Consider the following 19,042-nt stretch of genomic DNA (forward strand, 5'->3'; position numbering starts at 1 on the left):
CGGTCACTTTGATTGTCGCATAGATTTATGGTGCTGCCGTGGCATCGTACCAGCTTTTGTGTGTAGATTTATGAAAGGACTCAGAGTGCTGCTCAACCTCCTGCTTCAGTTTGTCTCATCGCGGACACGTTTAATGCCCGCAGAATAAATTTAAATTTAATGTTTCATTTTCCGTCATTCATAATCTTTTAGTCGTGGAGAAAAACAGCAAGCCGCTCAAAAAACTCAAGTGATCAAAGAGACGCTTAAACTGTGAGGATGAAGTTTTTGCATAAATGACGATCAGAACATGTTTCTGCTGCAGTTAAGTTCAAGCAGGTGGAGGGAGTCGAACATATTTTTGTGACCTAAAACAGCTGGGATAGTCTCCAGCTGCCCCACCCATGGATTCCTGCTTTGCATTTGAGTTTTTGTGTTTTTTACTAAATATTCTTACTCTTGGTCATTAGTGTTCACCTGGTTGCTTGTCTTCTCTGTTTTCTTTCACGTTCTTTGTGTGTCCAGGATTTTTGCCTTTCTCTTCCCTCTTTTGATTATTGGTCTCACCCTCGTTAGTTTCCTGGGTCCAGTCAGATTTCTCAAAGGCTGCTATCCTTTATCCTATAACCTTTTCATGTCCCTAAATACACATCCCTGTATCAGTCTGATCCACCAGCAATGAGCTGAGGAATGAGGGAAGCGCAAGAGGAGAGTGGAGTTGAGGCAGCAGCATCTAATAAATTAGAGATCAAGGTGAATACAGGTGTTAGAGCCCAAATACTGCAGTTTTTTTCTGATCTCAGATATAAAAGCGCTCATTACTTTCTGTTTATGGTCACTTTTAATTAAATCCACAATAGGCACAATGTCAAGGATATTTTACCTTCACACTGCTTGTTTTCTATGAACCCACACTTTGTGCTTCAGGCTCTGTGCTCACTCTTTAAAACATGAATAATCTTTTGACTCCTCTTCTGCACAAAATAATCAGCTGAGCACATCGACTTCAGTCAGACACATTATCAGATCGGAGCTGGTAAATAACATAAAGAAGTATAAAAGCAAAATGAAACACTGGTGGTGCCACAAAGCCAAGAGAGCAACGCAGCAGAAAATCACATCTTGTGAATTCGTGAGTTCATACTTTTATTTGAGCGATTGACGCTTCTTTATAACATAAATCACCTCATAAAGGAGGTGTGAGAATAAATTCACTGATTCACTCATTGAATATTTTCCATGATAAATACCATACATGTAACCTGCACTCGATTAGCTGCAGTTCCAGCAGTGTACAACACACTTGGCAGCAGATTAGGACCAAGTGTGAAAACATATTTATAGAATATCTTCATCACCAGCTGAATACATACTCAATAAATTGCCAGGAAATTCAGTTTGTGCTGCAGATAGTAAAATACCCCAGAGCACTTATATCACACTTACAGATTTTAAGTAACAGAATCAGTGAAATGTGGAGCCGATTTAAACCAAACTCTGAAGTTAACCTCCTGCAGAGCAGTTTGTAAGTTCATAGGATTCGACTGAAAGAGCGCGACCTTGGTGACAGTGAAAACTCTGACTTTTTGAACACACCTCTGAACCTGAATGATCTCTGTTTGGACCAAAACATGTTCCTGTATAAGCTTTTAATGGGGAACTTCACCTCAAAATCATATTTAAATGTTTGCTTCTACAGACAAAAGAAACGCCCAGCTGCTAACATTATAGTGAACCAAGTGTTGTTCATATCCTGTCACGCGCACCAGCCTTCTTTTCACAGGTACACGCATGCTTCTTCAGCACAACTGTACAGTCGGTGAGTGTAGGTGAGTTTAAAATGAGGAAACAAAGGGAAGAAAACCTGCAACGGAAATTTATCAGTCACATTTATTTTTTGGACAGTACAAAGAAGAGTCCTGTGACTTTCTGCATCTCTAACACAGTTTTCTATTTTAGTCTGAAACAAAACAAGAACCCCACAGCCTTGAACCGAGACTGACAGATTTATATGTGCAGCTTTTTGTTTAGACATGTTTACAATTCAAAGATGACGAAGAGGAGGAGCAGTATGGGCAGAAAACCACCCAGATTGAAGTGGACGTTGTTCCTGTTTGATGCATTGAAGATGGCTTCGTCGGGAATGAAGTCGCCGTTTGCGTTGCACTGACTGCAGCTGTCCCCGCAGAGTGAGCAGGAGGATATGCTGCTCCTCCACCGCGACGTGTATGTGCTCGCCATCCTCCGCCCTGCAGGAGGAGGTGAAGGTTTAGAGATCAACGGTTTCAGTTTCTGCCTTTGTATTTCTGCTGTTTCTTTTTAATGATTAAAGATGGAGGATGTTTGAGACGGGAAGGATGAAAACAAAATCACCAGTTTTCAGATATATTATATATATTATGATTTTTATTTTCAGTGGTCCCTCGTTTATCGTGGGAGTTACGTTCTAAATATAACCTGCGATAGGTGAAATCTGCGAAGAAGCCAACTTTATTTTTTACAATTATTATAGATGTTTTAAGGCTGTAAACCCCTCACTACACACTTTATACACTTTTCTCAGACAGGCATGAACATTTTCACACTTTTCTCTCCTGTTTAAACACTCTCAAAGTTCAAATCTTCATAGAAAAATAAGTCCAGTATTATAGAATGAAACCAAAGATCAAACCCTTTAATTTAATTAACCCTTTGATCAAACACATTAATGGGTCAATTGTAGGGGAAGCAAGAAGAATGAGTTGAATCAAGTTTGACTTATCTGACTATTTTGCTTTGCTTAACCGGTGTGCCTTATGGTCCGAAAAACGTCTACCTTCCTTTAGCATGTCCATAAGTCCAACTTTTTATGCGATGGTAGCATCTTCCTCTGCCTTTTGGGTGCTACCACAGGTTCCTTTGACGGTGCAAAATGTTTCATCGACATTGTTGTGTTCGTTGATTTGAAAACTTACAAACATACAGTACAGCACTTCAGAGTCTGCTATTTATTTATAGATTTATGTAAATTTCACAAGCTGAACGCATTCTGTACTGTACAGGACCACGGCACAAGATTGACTGACAATGGTCTACAACCGATCAGGACGCAGAACAAAAGGCACTGTAAAATAAATAAACAAATAAAAGCATGCAAAATTGCCCCCCAAAAATCTGCAAAACAGCATGGCCGCAAAGGTGAACCACGTTATAGCGAGCGACCACTGTAACTGTAAAATTTGGCGGCTATCAGTAAATTTTCAGTTTTGCAGTATATTTTAAACTGAAAATCATTCTTACATACTTCTGCTTTTATTTTTAAACTTTATTTTGATACCCAATTTATTGGTTTATCACAAAACATGTAAAAATTTATTATTAAATTAAAATGTAAATATTTTTTATTACGTCACAAGCAGTAATGTCAAACTCAAAACTCTTTTATCTCAAGTGGGCTGGAGCAGCAAAACTACATGATAAATGTGTGAAATTACAGAGAAAGTTGGTTGATTGCCCAGACTGTCCTATAATTATAAAATACACATTTTTGGTTAATTCAAAGAAAATTTCTTCTTTTTTCTTTCTGAATCCACTGTATAAAAGTGTACATTTTTAGACATTAATAATTTAGAACTTTCTGTCATTTAATTGTTTATCTGGGCCGGTGTCCTGCAGGTTTCAGATCTCACCCTGGGTCAAATGATTAGTTCATTACCAGGCCTTTGGAGAACTTCAAGAAATGTTGAGGAGGTAATTTAGCCATATAAATCAGCTGTGTTGGATCAAGGACACATCTAACACTTGCAGGACACCAGCCCTTGAGGCCTGGAGTTGCACACCCCTAGTGTAGAGTGATGGGCAATGGGAGCGAGGGGGGGTCATCAATAGTAAAAGCTTTAAAATACAATTAAAACTTCAAAAATGTGTGCACTCCTTCTAATTTTCCAGATTTCCTGATCCAGGCCAGATTGGAGTCTTTGCCAGGCCCATTATGGCCCTGGGGCCTTATGTTTGACGCCCCTGTTCTAGAGAAAAAGGCTTGTAGCAATCATTCAGGCCAATACATTTTGTTTAATCACAGGTTTTTTGCATGATTGGGCGAACACACAGCGCTAAACTCTTGCCAAACAAAAGCATAAAAAACTCATAAAATGTCAGTGGAGGTCCTCGGTGTGTTAACATGGACATGACAGGCTGTCCTGGTTTGGATCATGCTGCATGCATTTTCCCCATATGCAAGATTATAAAAACATCAAAACTGACAGTGAAAAAATAAAAGTGGACATGTTCTGCTTTAGGTCCATATGTTTCTACACAATCGTGCATTTTATTGTGTCATTTTGCTTCCGTTTACTACCACAGTGGATCAAACAGCCTCAGTGAGGTTAAAGTGCTGATTTTCACTTTGACTTTAATGAGCTTAATTACAATATTGCATTAACTGTTTAGGAATTACATTGTTTTATACAGTCCCTCGTTTTCAGGGGAAAATGATAACAACTGTGTCCCTGTGCAAACACTTAGTATACTGTTTAATTGTTATTTGTTCATGAACTTGAATGTGGTCTTCATATTCATATGGGCTTCATATAATGAGGTGAGTACACACAGAAGTGATCTCTGTGAGCCATAGGATCCAGCTCAGCCTTCAGACTGCTCTAAATGCTCTGTTTCAGGCAATTTTTTCTACTTTCTGCTATTTATGATGTTGTTAAGATAATACAGTCATCCCTGCCACACTGCTTTGGCTAGTTGCACAGAAGCCCCCCACTCCCACCTTCCATTAACGGCGGACAACTAATCAGAATAGTGCTGGTCTATAAGGGGAAAGAGTTAAAACAGTTTGCACCTCAATTCATTCTCAGTCTGAAACAATGTCACATGTATACAACGAATGAATACATTTGAGAGAGTTTCCACCATGTTGTTACAACAACACTTTGTCTTTTGTGTTATAATTATATATCATTTTAAATAAGAGTTCTTTGATTTTATTGGGCAAAACACGGTATTTGCAGGGGAGAGTAAAAAGATAATCCATTAATATAAGCATATGAGCGAAGTCTTACTTGGTTCGTAGTAATCATAGATGACGACCGTAGCTTCCTGGACTTTGGCAACTTTATACTCAATAATCAGAGGAATCTGGACACACATCTCCAGCGTTGTCACCTGGAAATAAATTTATAACTTAAGCTTCAGTATTTACACTCAGACACATCAGTGTTTGTGAGCCGCTCACTGAGTCCAGGTAGAGGATGACTTTTCCCGGCTGCGTCTCCACTTTCTTTACAACGTCGTTAGTCTCGATGCCAACTGGCGACAGACTGAAGCCACTCAACAGCCCCACCTCCACGATGGCCATCCCCGTTGCACTCAGGCCCACACCATACACCAGCCTGCAGAGGACCGCAACATCACACAAAGGAAAAGAAAAAAAAACATTAAAATGATATTCAAAATGTTAGTCTAATTAAATCAAATTTTATTTGACTCTTAGCCTGTATTAAGTTTCTTGTAAATTAAAATAATAAATGTAATTGCTATAAAGTATTTCTTTATTTGTCTTTGGAACTTTCTCAAGAGTATAAACATAATTAGGGTAAAATTTACCGACAATAAATGATAAATTTTATTTATTTAAAAAGAAGGAGCAATAAAAAATAATTTCTTGATGAACAGCAAACTTGTCAGAGCAAAGACCAAATAACCACAGTGATTAGAAGTTATCTCTGTATTGTTTTAGGCACTTTCCAAAAGTGAAAAAATATATTTGGAGATATATTGGTTTCAAAAAGGTTATTTCTAACAAATGTTCCAGTTTTTCTTGGGTCTGCTGTCAAACTGACATCTGGTGTTTTTGGCTGATTATGTTTTATTGTTTTTAAACAGACGATGATCGCTGGAAACGCTTCTCACACATCCTGCTGATTGCTGTGCTGATGAATCTGTTGCATCAAGCTGTTGGCATGTGAAGAAACAGATGCCGACCCGCTCACCTGGTGCAGATGTACAGATGTGCAGAGTTTACTTCGCTGTCGACCAGCTCGATGTACAGCTCAAACGCTTCCTGTTCGCCAGCTTCTCGCCTCCTTCTCCTCATCTCCTTGTTCCTGACGTTGTAAAAAACGTTAAGCTGAAGGAAGAGAAGAACCAAATTTACAGAATAAGAATGAGAATCACGCAGAAGTTTTAAGGAAAAATGCAGCTTCTTTATCGTTTCTTTAGTTAAAAGTACTTGGTGTAAGTAGCTTCTGCAGAATTTCACTAAAGCTTTCTGCAGCATTGACCCAGTGGGCAGTCTGACATATGTGCTTCTGTTCTTTAACTTTTTAACTACCACAATTTAAGTGGCTTTGTTTTTGACATAATCTGAACAACTATTGTACTTCTTACTATTATACCATTCAGCAGACTGAACACAGACCAGCAGGAAGTGCTATTAGACGAGTGACATGTCTTGTTACCTGAAACAAGGCGAGTCCACGACCTTCTGCTGTCACCTGCAGGATTAAACTTTCTTCTGGAGTAATCTAAAGCATAAAAAACAATCTCTATGTTTTTATTGACAGATTATTGCAGATTTTTTTTATTGCTGTGCACTAAACAACTGTTAAAAACTAAATTAAGTCCTTAACTGGACTAAAAGGAGTAGCCAACTCCTTTTAGAAGACTGACTCACACCAAGCAGTAAATCTTTTAGGGCATTTTTAGGAAATATAATATAGTTCCACGTTTTTCCTTTCAATATGAGGGAATATCACAGAGCTGAATATATCTGTATAATATTACATGCTGGATGTAATCATTTGTTTCACTGTTCCATGAACTCGGCTCTGATCAGTTGCTGACAGCCTTCAATAACCAGCCGATATCTGACATTCCAACAAATATTGCTGGATAATACTTCAGCCACTGTTTTCCGATAACGCTGGCTCATCTGTGTACCTGTTGGCTCTGATGGAGCAGGTAGTTCTCGTTGTTGATTTGGAAGGAGGCGACAGTGGTCGAAGGGTCGATGTTCACCCTGATTGTGACATCAGTGTCGTGCGACCCAATGCGAGCCGCGAACATAGACAAAGCCTGGAGAGCCACAACTGTGTCCTGAAAGAGAAACGAGACTCGCGGTCACATGGTACATGTAAGCAAACGTGTGTCTGTGATATGGGGGATTTCAATCCCTGATGATCCTTTGCTTTGATATTCATTGCTGATTTCCTGTTTACAGCTGAGGATGGGAGTCTGCTATTCAGCACATGTCTGTGCATCTGTTTTAGAGAAAATCTTTGCCAGACAACGCCTCACTGGGCTTTACTCACTGTGCTGTATTTGGATCTACTGGCAGTTTCCCCATCTGCCTCGCATGTTCTGCATGTACGAGTGGCCATGTGTGCTAAGAGGTTAATAAGTCTTTAGTCACTACATACCCAGACGGCCACAGTTGCCCTCTGATGTGACATATAACCACAGTTGGGGACTTTTTTTTTAAACATGAATCCAGTTTAACCAGTAGAGGAAAGAGTCCTTTATTTAGAGTTGACAGGGCCAACAAGTCTGTTTTATGTTTTGTTGGTGTTAAAAAGAAGATGATGCAGAAATCAAAAGCTTGTGTAACTTTTTTTTCCCCCCTGACGTCTTTGTTCTGGTTTATTTCATCCTCGCATGTCTGTAGTTATCATGTGGTTATTGTGTCCCTGTGGCTCAGGCGAACTTTACTCTCCCAAACTCCACTGCAGAGATTTGGAAAGAAGACAATCACAGTCAGTGATCTATGCCAACATTTGTGGCTCCAGTGACAATTCGGGCCAGCAGGAAGGTGGACTGAATCTAAATAAACTACAATGAGTCTGTTTATGGTGTTAAAGGAACAGGGCAGCCCTGTCCACTGATGTCTTTTTAATCATTTTTGGATAATGATAGAGCTCCATGGCACAGATAAACACAATGCATTAAGTTCTGCATGAGCTCTTCTTTTTGACATATGTAGTTTTTGACAAGTGTAGTCGGATGATAACAAAGAGAGGGAAGGTAGTCAGAACTGAGGGGATCGAACTACCAGAGGGCAACATTGCAGACATAGAGGACAGCTCCCAGGCCTCTGGTAGAGGACCCGAGCTTGAGGGATTGACCGCCCACAGAGGTGAGTGGGGAATGAATATATATATAGTAACAGAATACATGTACCAGCGTTACGTATTTAAAATACAAAATATGAGTAACTGTATTGCGTTACAGTTACTGTTTAAAAGATGATATTTAAAATACAGTTACTTTGTTGAAATAAATCGATCACACGGCGGTCTTTTCCTGTTTCAAATGTTAGGCTATACCCTCTCTATTTTTGGTAATTCCACGTGAAAAACAAAACACGCATGAAGAGACTCTAATGCCTATGTCTCAATCTCGCGACCCATGTCACCCCTATTTCTATAATAACGTGAAAAAATATTTTTTTAAGGTTTGGTACAATCTTAATAATTTGAAGATTACATTCATGTACTTCTGTTTGGAGTTAAGATCTGACCTGAGTGCTTCCAAATCCTCCTCTGTGGTTTCTTTGCTTGCTGAGCCACTTCATGAGGTTCAGACCCTCTGGGATTGAGTTCAGCTTGTAATGAGACAGCAGCACGTAGGATGCCATCTCAATGTCAGAAGAACGAGGTTGCCACGATGAGGACAGGCCGTCATCCAGGGAGAACCACATCGGCACACCATCTGCTCACAGAAAGACAGGGAATAATTCAGATGATTTCTTTTTAAAAAGAGAAGCAAGGTGATCAAAAAAATATCTGGGGTAAAGACTCCCACAAATAGCTAAAAGTCAAAGCCAAGAAGTGGATTGTTTTTCCAGCCATGCTAACTCTCGGATAATTCACTTAAAATGCTGAGAAAGACACCAATAAAAGAAACAACATCCGATTCAGTCACTAAAATTACCAGAGGTGAGGCATAGCGGACAGGCTTGTTTTCTAGGCCTCATTAAGCTGACCTGGAGGTTGGAGCTTGGTCCTGTCTAGCTGTCTGCAACATTACCATTACAACAGAGTTTTCTGGCTATGAACTTTTCAAAATAAGAAATAATTATTTATAATAGTGATTTTTATTATACAGACTAATTAATCATACAAAGACTAAAGGACACCATTCTTCAAGTAAAACCACTGTATGATCCAAAAATGTTTTTAACTGAATGTAACAGTTCTGTTCACAATCAAATAATGTAGATTTGCATGAAACTATGAGAATTAGGTGCATGAAGTTATAACAACCTCCAGAGAAAGCTTATTTCCCCCAAATGTTAAACTGGCTTTTAAGACACAGCTGCTGTTGTACCTCTTATCTCAGCTCGTCCAGTCAGATTATTGAGTGCTGATTGGGCTTTGGAGCTCCCTGCCAAAGCCAGAGCGTAGGTGAGTAGACTGAGGCTGTAGTTGCTGGAGACACCAAGAGCAAGATGGGTCTCCAGGTACATCACGGCTGCAGACACCTTGGTCTCATACTGAGCCTGACAGATATGGAATAGGGCAGCAGTAGGTGAGACGACAGGTTGGTACAGGCACATGTAACAATGTGAGGCCAAATTAGATCTTACCCATGAATGTGAGGAAAACAGAGACAATATTTAAAAATGAATTCCTCTTCTTTGATTGGTTAATGATAATAACCATAAGGCATGGTCAGTTTTGGTTTTTAAATTGATTTTTACATTAAAAATACTACAGAAGCCTAGATAATTAAAATGCACAATAAGTTTTTTTGTATGTCTACTTGGTAACTCTTATAAAGTGAACACTGTTTAAGCTTCTTCAGCCTGTCCATTGTTGCTACTGTCTCTGCAAGCCACTCTGCAAGGCACTTTGCAACCCATCTCCACCCCAGGTCATTGTTTTTATGCTTTTAAGACTTCTGTGGCATATCTTCTCCATTTATGCCTGCTCTGTTATGTGCTTGCTGCTTCCAAATATAAATGACTGCAGATGGAAAGTTTTGACTTCAAAATATGAGTCACCACCCAAACATGTGTCACAAGTTAACACAATACCTATTTTGTTTATCCTAAAGTTCAGCAATTATTTTGTAACTACAGTTAAAAGTTACCATAATAAACAGAAAATATATAAAAAGGAACTTAAATAAGGAGACACATAGCTCAATAAAATAGGTATGACAGAAATATAATCTTAAAGAGTTAAAAGCCAATCAAAAATCAAATAAATAAAACTAAAATAAGTATTAAATATTAAAAATATTTCTAACTCAGCAAAGGAAAAGCTGAATATAAAATTGCTCCCCATGTTTCAGTCTGAGAGGCGGACCCACACTAGTGTTGGAGGCTGTTTGTTCTGTTTTGATTAAGCTCTAAACTCTCAAAATGTCCCTGGAAAGTGTGCCTAAACAATGGCATCTCACCTTGACGCTAGCGTCTTCCAGCAGGGCGATGAGGACGTAGGCCGTGAGAGAAACAGGCCCGTCCAGGCCTCCCTGGAGCTCGGTGTGGATCACCCTGCCGGGCTCCAAGAAACTCCCATCATGCCCTTGCTGGCTGGTGATCCAAGCTGCCACACTGTGCAGCACATTGGAATCAATGTTGATGAAGGGCCGTGCCTGCAGGAAACACCTCAGCACAAAAGCAGAGAGCCTGTGCAAAGAGACTATCTGCTATTAGTTTTCCTGAGTTTTTCAGTTATATGAGCATGTTACTGATGTTTTTTTTTAGACAGACATTTGTATTTATCACATACCAGGTGCTTCCAGATGAGTCCTGCTCTCCAAAGGCGCTGAAGGAGCCATCTGCTCTCTGAAAGGTGAGCTCCCGCTCATAACCTGGTGAAGAGGACATCAGATGATGGGAAAAAAGGCAAAGACAAATGACAAATCTAGAGGTTCTTAACCTAGAGAAATAAATGAGATGTGCATTTTAAATGTGTTTATTCAACAGGGTGTGACCAAGAGGAATTAGATCAGATGTTCCTAAACTGTGAGGCACCCGGGGTATGAATTAAAAAAAAGAAAAAAAGGAACTCAAGGACACTGCTCACATAATGGACCGGTATTTGACAGGGCTCCCACACAAATGCAAAGCAGATGAAGCATTGCCAAATATGTTTCCAAACCAAGTCAAAGACTAGAAAATTTGATGAAACATATCTTGCCTTTGGCTTCACCTGCACAAGTGCCAAGGTATGTGGGGCGCCGTTTGTAAAGTGAAACATGCTGAAATCAACGGCAACTTTTTTCCACATTTAACTCAAAACCTTACAAAAACTTTTTTTTTGTCATTTTTTACAACATTTAGCATGAACATGTCCAGCGATTTGGCTGGACATGTGCTGCAGCGATTGTGAAGCGGAGACTGCAGCTGCCAAGAGTCCAGTACTGCTGAACCTTTGGATGGCTGACAAAACGGATCTTTGGATTTTTTCAGCTAAATCACTGGACGTCCTGGTAGACAAGAAGTGAGGCAGCTCATGGTGGTGAGAAGTGACCATCATTGGAAAGCAAACACAATCTGACCACTACCGGCACACTTTTGTACTGGAGTTTTTCATAAAGCTTTTATTTTGGTATTTCCGTTGAGCCATACAATAAATTTGCATGTTAGCTAAATATTTAGTTTCCTGTAACATTTATATTTAACATTTAACATTTAGATTTAAATATAATATTTAGATTTAACATTTAACATCCATCCATTTTCTTCTGCTTATACAGGGCCGGGTCGCAGGGGTAGCAGCCCAAGCAGAGAAGCCCAGACCTCCCTCTCCCCAGCCACCTTCTCCACTCCAGCTTATCCGGGGGAACACCAAGGCGTTTACAGGCCAGCCGAGAGATATAATCTGTCCAGCGTGTCCTGGGTCTGCCCCGAGGCCTCCTCCCGGTGGGACATGTCTGGAAAACCTCGCCCAGGAGGCGCATCCTTATCAGATGCCTGAATCACCTTGACTGGCTCCTTTCGATGTGGAGGAGCAGCGGCTCTACTCTGAGCCCCTCCCAAATGGCCGAACTTAATTCGGTCACTACCCACAGCTCGTGACCATAGGTGAGGGTAGAGGGGTAGATCGACCAGTAAATTGAGAGCTTCGCTTTTACACTCAGCTCCCTCTTCACCACAAGAGACGGGTAAAGCGTCCGCATCACTTCAGCAATCCATCTGTCGATCTCCCGCTCCCTTCTCCCATCACTCGTGAGCAAGACCCCGAGATACTTAAACTCCTCCACTTGGGGCAGGGTCTCGTCCCTGACCCGGAGTGGGCACTCCAATCTTTTCCGGCTGAGGACCATGGCCTCAGGTTTGGAGGTCCCATGGCAAATAGGTCCTGGGTGAGGGACCAGACAAAGAGCGATTCAGAAGACCCCTATGAAAAGACCATCGAGAGAATAGTTCACCCTGCCCGGGATAGGGTTACCGGGGGCCCCGCCCTGGAGCCAGGCCCGGGGAGCCAGGCCTGGGGAGGCCAGACCTTAGTCCATGGGGCCCGGCCAGGCACAGCCCAAAAAAGGGACATGGGCCCATCTTCCTGCAGGCCCACCACCTGCAGGAGACAACGTAGGGGTCGGGTGCAATGTAAGTCGGGCGGCGGCATTTAGATTTAATATTTAACATTTAGATTTAACATTTAGATTTAATATTTAATAGTGTGTTTTAAATATGAGAAATTACAAATATTTTACAAAATGTTGTAAAAAAATAACTCAAAAAACCTGTTTTTGTAAGGTTTTGAGCTAAATGTGGAAAAATGTTGCATGTTTCACTTTACAAACGGTGCCCCATAAAGGTAGGTCCTGCAACGGGAGCACACTGGGTTGTCCAGATCACAGACAAACAGTATCCCACATTTTTGATTTTTAGTTCACAAACACTTCTTATAATGACTAACTACTCCTAACATTTTGGAGATGCTACCTCTTTATACTGTAAAGTTACAGTGGAATACAAATATTATCAGATTGATCCTGCCACAATTTGTTCCCCCTGTCCAAATCAAAACAAAACAGCATCCCACAGTTGTTTATGTTTTTGAACCCATTTTGCACAGAGAGGCATTTTTGAAAAAATGTATTGACAGCAATGTTGAATATTCTTACACAGGAAAAAAACATCTACATGTAAAATAATTACACCATTACGCCTCTGCCCTTTTAAAAGGAGGGATAGTAACTGAGTGTATATATGTAAGAGTGTAAAAATGCAGATAGTAAGATTAACAGTATTTTGTCTCTATCTACCATTGTAGAAATTCATCTCATGTAAACAATAACGTGGCCCACGGCGTGACGTGAAAAAAGGCACATACCTTTGACATTGCGTGACGAACTCCGTATTCCTCGTCCACGCGTAAACGCAAAAAGTGAGTTTTCGAAAATCTCCAACTTGACAGGAGTTATTACGTGTGGACGAAGGGTCAAACGCATGCTTTATCAGCTACTTTATCAAAAATACCCTTGTAGGTGTGGATGTAGCGTAAAATAGTAGTTTATTTTATTGCTACCTGTAATTTATTGCAGTTTACTTTTATTACTAAATGTTTGAGGTGTGAAATAAACTGAAATGGAGTTTGAAAACAATATATGGGTGTGTGTGTGGTTGGAGGACATGTTTGTGCCGGGGGGATTTTCTTGTAAAAAAAAAAAAAAGGGGGGGAACCTAGCAAAAAAAGTTTGGAAACCACTGAATTAGATGTAGACGATGAAGATAAAGGAGAAAGAAATGTAGCAGGGCCAGGTTTAAAAACCATTAAAAAACCATTACTATCTAGTGAAAGATGTAAAGACGCTAACACTATGGACCAAGCACAAGCTATAAATACCTGGATTTGGGACAGAGCACAGTCTACTTTTTAAGGAAGCTAAGGTCTTTAATGTGCAAACAAGAACACATTTTTACTAGCAGTGTTACCATTTTCTTTGTGGCTAGCTAGTGTGTGTGAATGGGTGGATGACTGAATGTGTAAAGCGCTTTGGGGTCCTTAGGGACTAGTAAAAGTGTTATACAAATACAGGTCATTTACCATTTACCATTTTGGAGAAGCAGCATCAGAGCCAGTGACAGTTGGAGGCTGAACAAGGTGAGTAGGAAGGCTTTGTGCTGGGGACTACTCTGAAGCTTCTAGAGGGAATTATTGAATGAAGGAAGTAGCCTAAATTCCTGATCATACTGAACAACACATCACATCCCCTGCACAACCTGCTGGTCAAGTGTTTCCAGTAGGAGGTTCCTTCAGCTCAACTGTAAAAAAGACCAATATATAAAAAAAGAAACAAAAACGCAAAGAAGAGGAACCTATAGCAAGTCTATAGTGCTCATCTTGGAACAGCAAATACATCTGGCACAACAGTGCATTCAGATCCTGATTCTGAGTGTAAACGCTACCACACATGACAAAAAAGGTCTATATATGAATATCTTTTCTATCCACAGGAAAGAAAAGAATATATAATGACTCCAAGATCAAGCTACTTTGTATTCTACAGAGATTTTAAAAAAAAGATTTTTCATATTTTTTTTCACATGAGAATTCAGACCTGGTTTGTGTAATCAAAAAGGCTTTGTAGCACTACCATGACTAGCAGAATTTTTTGTGTTTAATTTCCTTTTTGTGAAATTTTGTGTTGCTGTAGTACTGAGGACAGGGCTAAAAACATCAGCGCTACTGGACTGATATTTATTAACTAATTTACTGGGCCTGCTCTTTAAACAGGTACTGATATAGCAACTGAAACCTATCTATCCTCTGGTAAGTTTCCAGATGTTCCCAAAACATTGTGTATACCTCCACAATCTGTCATGCCAAAGTGAAAACAAGAACCTCACTGGTCTGCTATTCAGATCAGATGCTGCAAAATCAAACCTGACGAAAAGAAAACTGAACCTACCATAAGGGAAATACAGCAACATATGCAAACCTGAGTAACTAGGTGTAACCAAAGACAAATAAAACATCAAAGAAATGGGTTTGGAAACCACACACAGTAGGAACTACAGTTGTTATCACTTCTAACATGAAAACCCCAGCGCAAATAGTTATGTCTATAACTTCTGTTCCCTGAAGGAGAGGAACAAGGTGAAACACATAAGTATGGGATATCACGCCCACGTGTGTCTTGGCTGAAGAAACCTTTATTCACGCCTTTAAGGCAGATGACGTGTGATGACACGCGCACGGCCCCGCCTGCACATATAGCCACTGTCATCATAGTCATCCCTCAGTTCGATAGCCGCTCTTCACCGAGCCAAACTGCTCAGTGGGGCCACCTTGTGTTGAGATGTCACCTTTCTCACGCGACGGCACGGACACGGTCGGGGCTGAAAGCCGACAGCTCGCTGATTCTGATGTTTCGGCAGGTCCGCGCTTTGTGTTTACGCCGTTTTTGTGCTGATTCTGAAGCTGTTCGTTTTATCTCTCTCCAAACAATATTGACTGAACCAGCAGCAAAAGAAGATCCAAACTACGCTTCACATAAACATCATCATGGACTCCCTCTTACTTTTGCTGTTTTGCTTCCACCACAATAAAATCACACTCTATGCACAGCTCTCTCTCACTCTCTCTCAGTGTACTTCAAGAACAGTTTCCCGTCTATCCCCGAAATCTGTTTTCTGCATTATTCGCTTGCTTGTTACGCACAAGTCTACCATTATTTATAATAGATTGCATTTATATAGCGCTTTTCGGGACCCCTCAAAGCGCTTTACAATACCACTATTCATTCACTCTCACATTTACACACTGGTGAAGGCAGCTACAGCGCTGTCGGCCGCTGTTTTTTTTTTCCTTTTACTTACTTCCGAAAAGAAAACCTAATTTCTCCCATTCAATAGGCTTCTGAACAAATTTTAACTTTTTAAATTATACAAAATGCAAAACGCTTAGCCGTGTCTCTAATAAAACCTCTGTAACTTCAGAGGTAATGTTCATATGTTGATTGATGGTTTTCTTTCGTTTTTGATGTACTGCAGAATATTTTTATAAAATCCCAGGCCAGGAAAATCACCTTCATGTTTTTCTGTGTTTTATCTTCAGCTGCTTTGATACAAAGGCATCTGCAGTGATGCTCACACCTTTGATAAAGTCTTGCGAGTGTCAGCTTCCTTTTTATAGATACAAAATATGTAAATGTACTGATCTGAATTACAATATTTCTGACTGTCTGAGGCAAAATTTCCGAGATTCAAATCGAATCGAATTGAATCGAATCGTGGATCGAATCGATTCGGGACCTTGTGAATCGGAATCGATTCTAGAAATCAGTGACGATTCCCAGCCGTGATATATACACGCCCTGCAGAGCAACCACCAAACCGGAATCGGACCACCACATCCTTAGTGAGCTGTAGACCCAGCAGAAAGGACAGTATCGTCCAACCAATAAAACCGCAAAATTTTGTGCGGTGATGCCCAACTAGCTGCCGCACAAATATCAGCTACAGGCACTGCTTTAAAAAGAGCCCACAAGGTTGCCATCCCCCTGGTGGAACGAGCTCTCACCCCCTGGGACAAAGCAAGACCTCTGGTGCCGTATGCCAGTGAGATCACTTCTATAATCCAGTGAGACAGCCTCTGTTTAGACAGAGTGAAGCAGACAAACAGCTGGTCACATAAACGCACATTCTGAGTGCACTCAATGTAGGTGCATAGCACACGCACTGGACAAAGAGAATGCACCTCCTCTGCTCGTCAGATGCAAAAGGAGGGGAGCAAATGCTCAGCAACTCAAACTCCATTGAGCTAAGAGATGCAGGCATGATCTTGGGAAAATAGGCAGCATTTGAACGCAATATGACCTTGTGGCCATCAGGTGCCGAAGCCAAAGCGAGAAGTAATGTAGTCTTATATGAAATAAATTTCTTATCCACAGACTCAATGAGTTCAAATGGTGGGCTACAAGGGGTTTCCAGCACCAAAGACAAGTCCCAAGCAGGGACACTGGACTTAAGCACAGGTCTCAGCCGGCAAACTGCTTTCAGAAAACGTATGGCAAGGGGATGTGCGCCTGGTGTCACCCCATCAAAGTCAATATGACAAGCAGATATAGCTGCTAAATAAATCTTAATTGTCGAAAGTGAAAGGCCCTTATCCAGCAGCTCCTGCAGGAATGTCAAAACATCCACAATAGAGCACTGAAATGAGAGAGTGTGGCGGTTCTGGCACCATTGCTCGAAGGCTCGCCATTTGTAAGCATACAAGCCTCTTGTACAGTGGCTTGCAAAAGTATTCGCCCCCCTTGAACTTTCCCACATTTTGTCACATTACAGCCACAAACATGAATCAATTTTATTGGAATTCCACATGAAAGACCAATACAAAGTGGTGTACACTTGAGAAGTGGAACAAAAATCATACATGATTCCAAACATTTTTTACAAATAAATAACTGCAAAGTGGGGTGTGCATAATTATTCAGCCCCCTGAGTCAATACTTTGTAGAACCACCTTTTGCTGCAATTACAGCTGCCAGTCTTTTAGGGTATGTCTCTACCAGCTTTGCACTTCTAGAGACTGAAATTCTTGCCCATTCTTCTTTGCAAAACAGCTCAGTCAGATTAGATGGACAGTGTTTGTGAACAGCAGTTTTCAGATCTTGCCACAGATTCTCGATTGGATTTAGATCTGGACTTTGACTTTGTCATTCTAACACATGGATATGTTTTGTTTCAAACCATCCATTGTTGCCCTGGCTTTATGTTTAGGGTCGTTGTCCTGCTGGAAAGTGAACCTCCGCCCCAGTCTCAAGTCTTTTGCAGACTCCAACAGGTTTTCTTCCAAGATTGCCCTGTATTTGGCTCCATCCATCAACTCTGACCAGCTTCCCTGTCCCTGCTGAAGAGAAGCACCCCCAGAGCATGATGCTGCCACCACCATATTTGACAGTGGGGATGGTGTGTTCAGAGTGATGTGCAGTGTTAATTTTCCACCACACATAGCATTTTGCATTTTGGCCAAAAAGTTCCATTCTGGTCTCATCTGACTAGAGCACCTTCTTCCACATGTTTGCTGTGTCCCCCACATGGCTTGTGGCAAACTGCAAACGGGACTTCTTATGGTTTTCTGTTAACAATGGCTTTCTTCTTGCCACTCTTCCATAAAGGCCAACTTTGTGCAGTGCACGACTAATAGTTGTCCTATGGACAGATTCCCCCACCTGAGCTGTAGATCTCTGCAGCTCGTCCAGAGTCACCATGGGCCTCTTGGCTGCATTTCTGATCAGCGCTCTCCTTGTTCGGCCTGTGAGTTTAGGTGGACGGCCTTGTCTTGGTAGGTTTACAGTTGTGCCATACTCCTTCCATTTCTGAATGATCACTTGAACAGTGCTCTGTGGGATGTTCAAGGCTTGGGAAATCTTTTTGCAGCCTAAGCCTACTTTAAATTTCTCAATAACTTTATCCCTGACCTGTCTGCTGTGTTCTTTGGACTTCATGGTGTTGTTGCTCCCAATATTCTCTTAGACAACCTCTGAGGCCGTCACAGAGCAGCTGTATTTGTACTGACATTAGATCACACACAGGTGCACTCTATTTAGTCATTAGAACTCATCAGGCAATGTCTATGGGCAACTGACTGGGATCATGTATGATTTTTGTTCCACTTCTCAGGTGTATACAACTTTGTATTGGTCTTTCACGTGGAATTCCAATAAAATTGATTCATGTTTGTGGCTGTAATGTGACAAAATGTGGGAAAGTTCAAGGGGGCACTATACTTTTGCAAGCCACAGTATGTGTTGTACCAAGTGAATCGACTGAAAGGGAACACCAACAGCTTTACTGACAAGAAAATTAGTTCAGAATTTTCAAACAAAGATGAGATTAACAAAGGCTAAAGTTCTAACCTTGGTTCGAATATCCCAGACAAGCCCTCATTTTTACAACCAGCTTCAAGTATGTATCAAGGAAGAAAATGTATTAAAAACAAACCTTAAAAAATAAAAGTTAAAGAGGGTTGATACTAAGTGGAATAAAAGAGTGTGGGGAAGTCCCACTATGAATCTCCAACCTGAACATTTTCTGTATTTGATCTTGAATTTGACCTTTTTAATTAACAGATTTGAAAACATCCTCATAAAGCTAAAACTAATATAGGAATAG

General features: G+C 40.8%; 1 protein-coding gene across 1 annotated transcript in view; it reads right to left on the reverse strand.

Moving 5' to 3' along the window:
* Positions 1-713: 713 nt before the first annotated feature.
* Positions 714-19,042, reverse strand: part of cd109 (CD109 molecule) — a 58,386-nt gene continuing 40,057 nt past the window's right edge. Inside the window, exons 24-33 of the mRNA XM_085132633.1 lie at positions 10,701-10,782; positions 10,369-10,597; positions 9,292-9,463; positions 8,483-8,673; positions 6,907-7,062; positions 6,426-6,491; positions 5,958-6,094; positions 5,201-5,357; positions 5,028-5,130; positions 714-2,228 (exon numbers count right to left, since the gene is read on the reverse strand). Of these exons, the coding sequence (XP_084988759.1) occupies positions 2,017-2,228; positions 5,028-5,130; positions 5,201-5,357; positions 5,958-6,094; positions 6,426-6,491; positions 6,907-7,062; positions 8,483-8,673; positions 9,292-9,463; positions 10,369-10,597; positions 10,701-10,782 (1,505 nt within the window). The 3' untranslated portion in view covers positions 714-2,016. The remainder of the gene's footprint in view (positions 2,229-5,027; positions 5,131-5,200; positions 5,358-5,957; positions 6,095-6,425; positions 6,492-6,906; positions 7,063-8,482; positions 8,674-9,291; positions 9,464-10,368; positions 10,598-10,700; positions 10,783-19,042) is intronic.

This window comes from Neolamprologus multifasciatus, chromosome 15 (assembly GCF_963576455.1).
Source record: "Neolamprologus multifasciatus chromosome 15, fNeoMul1.2, whole genome shotgun sequence".
Lineage (NCBI taxonomy): Eukaryota > Metazoa > Chordata > Actinopteri > Cichliformes > Cichlidae > Neolamprologus > Neolamprologus multifasciatus.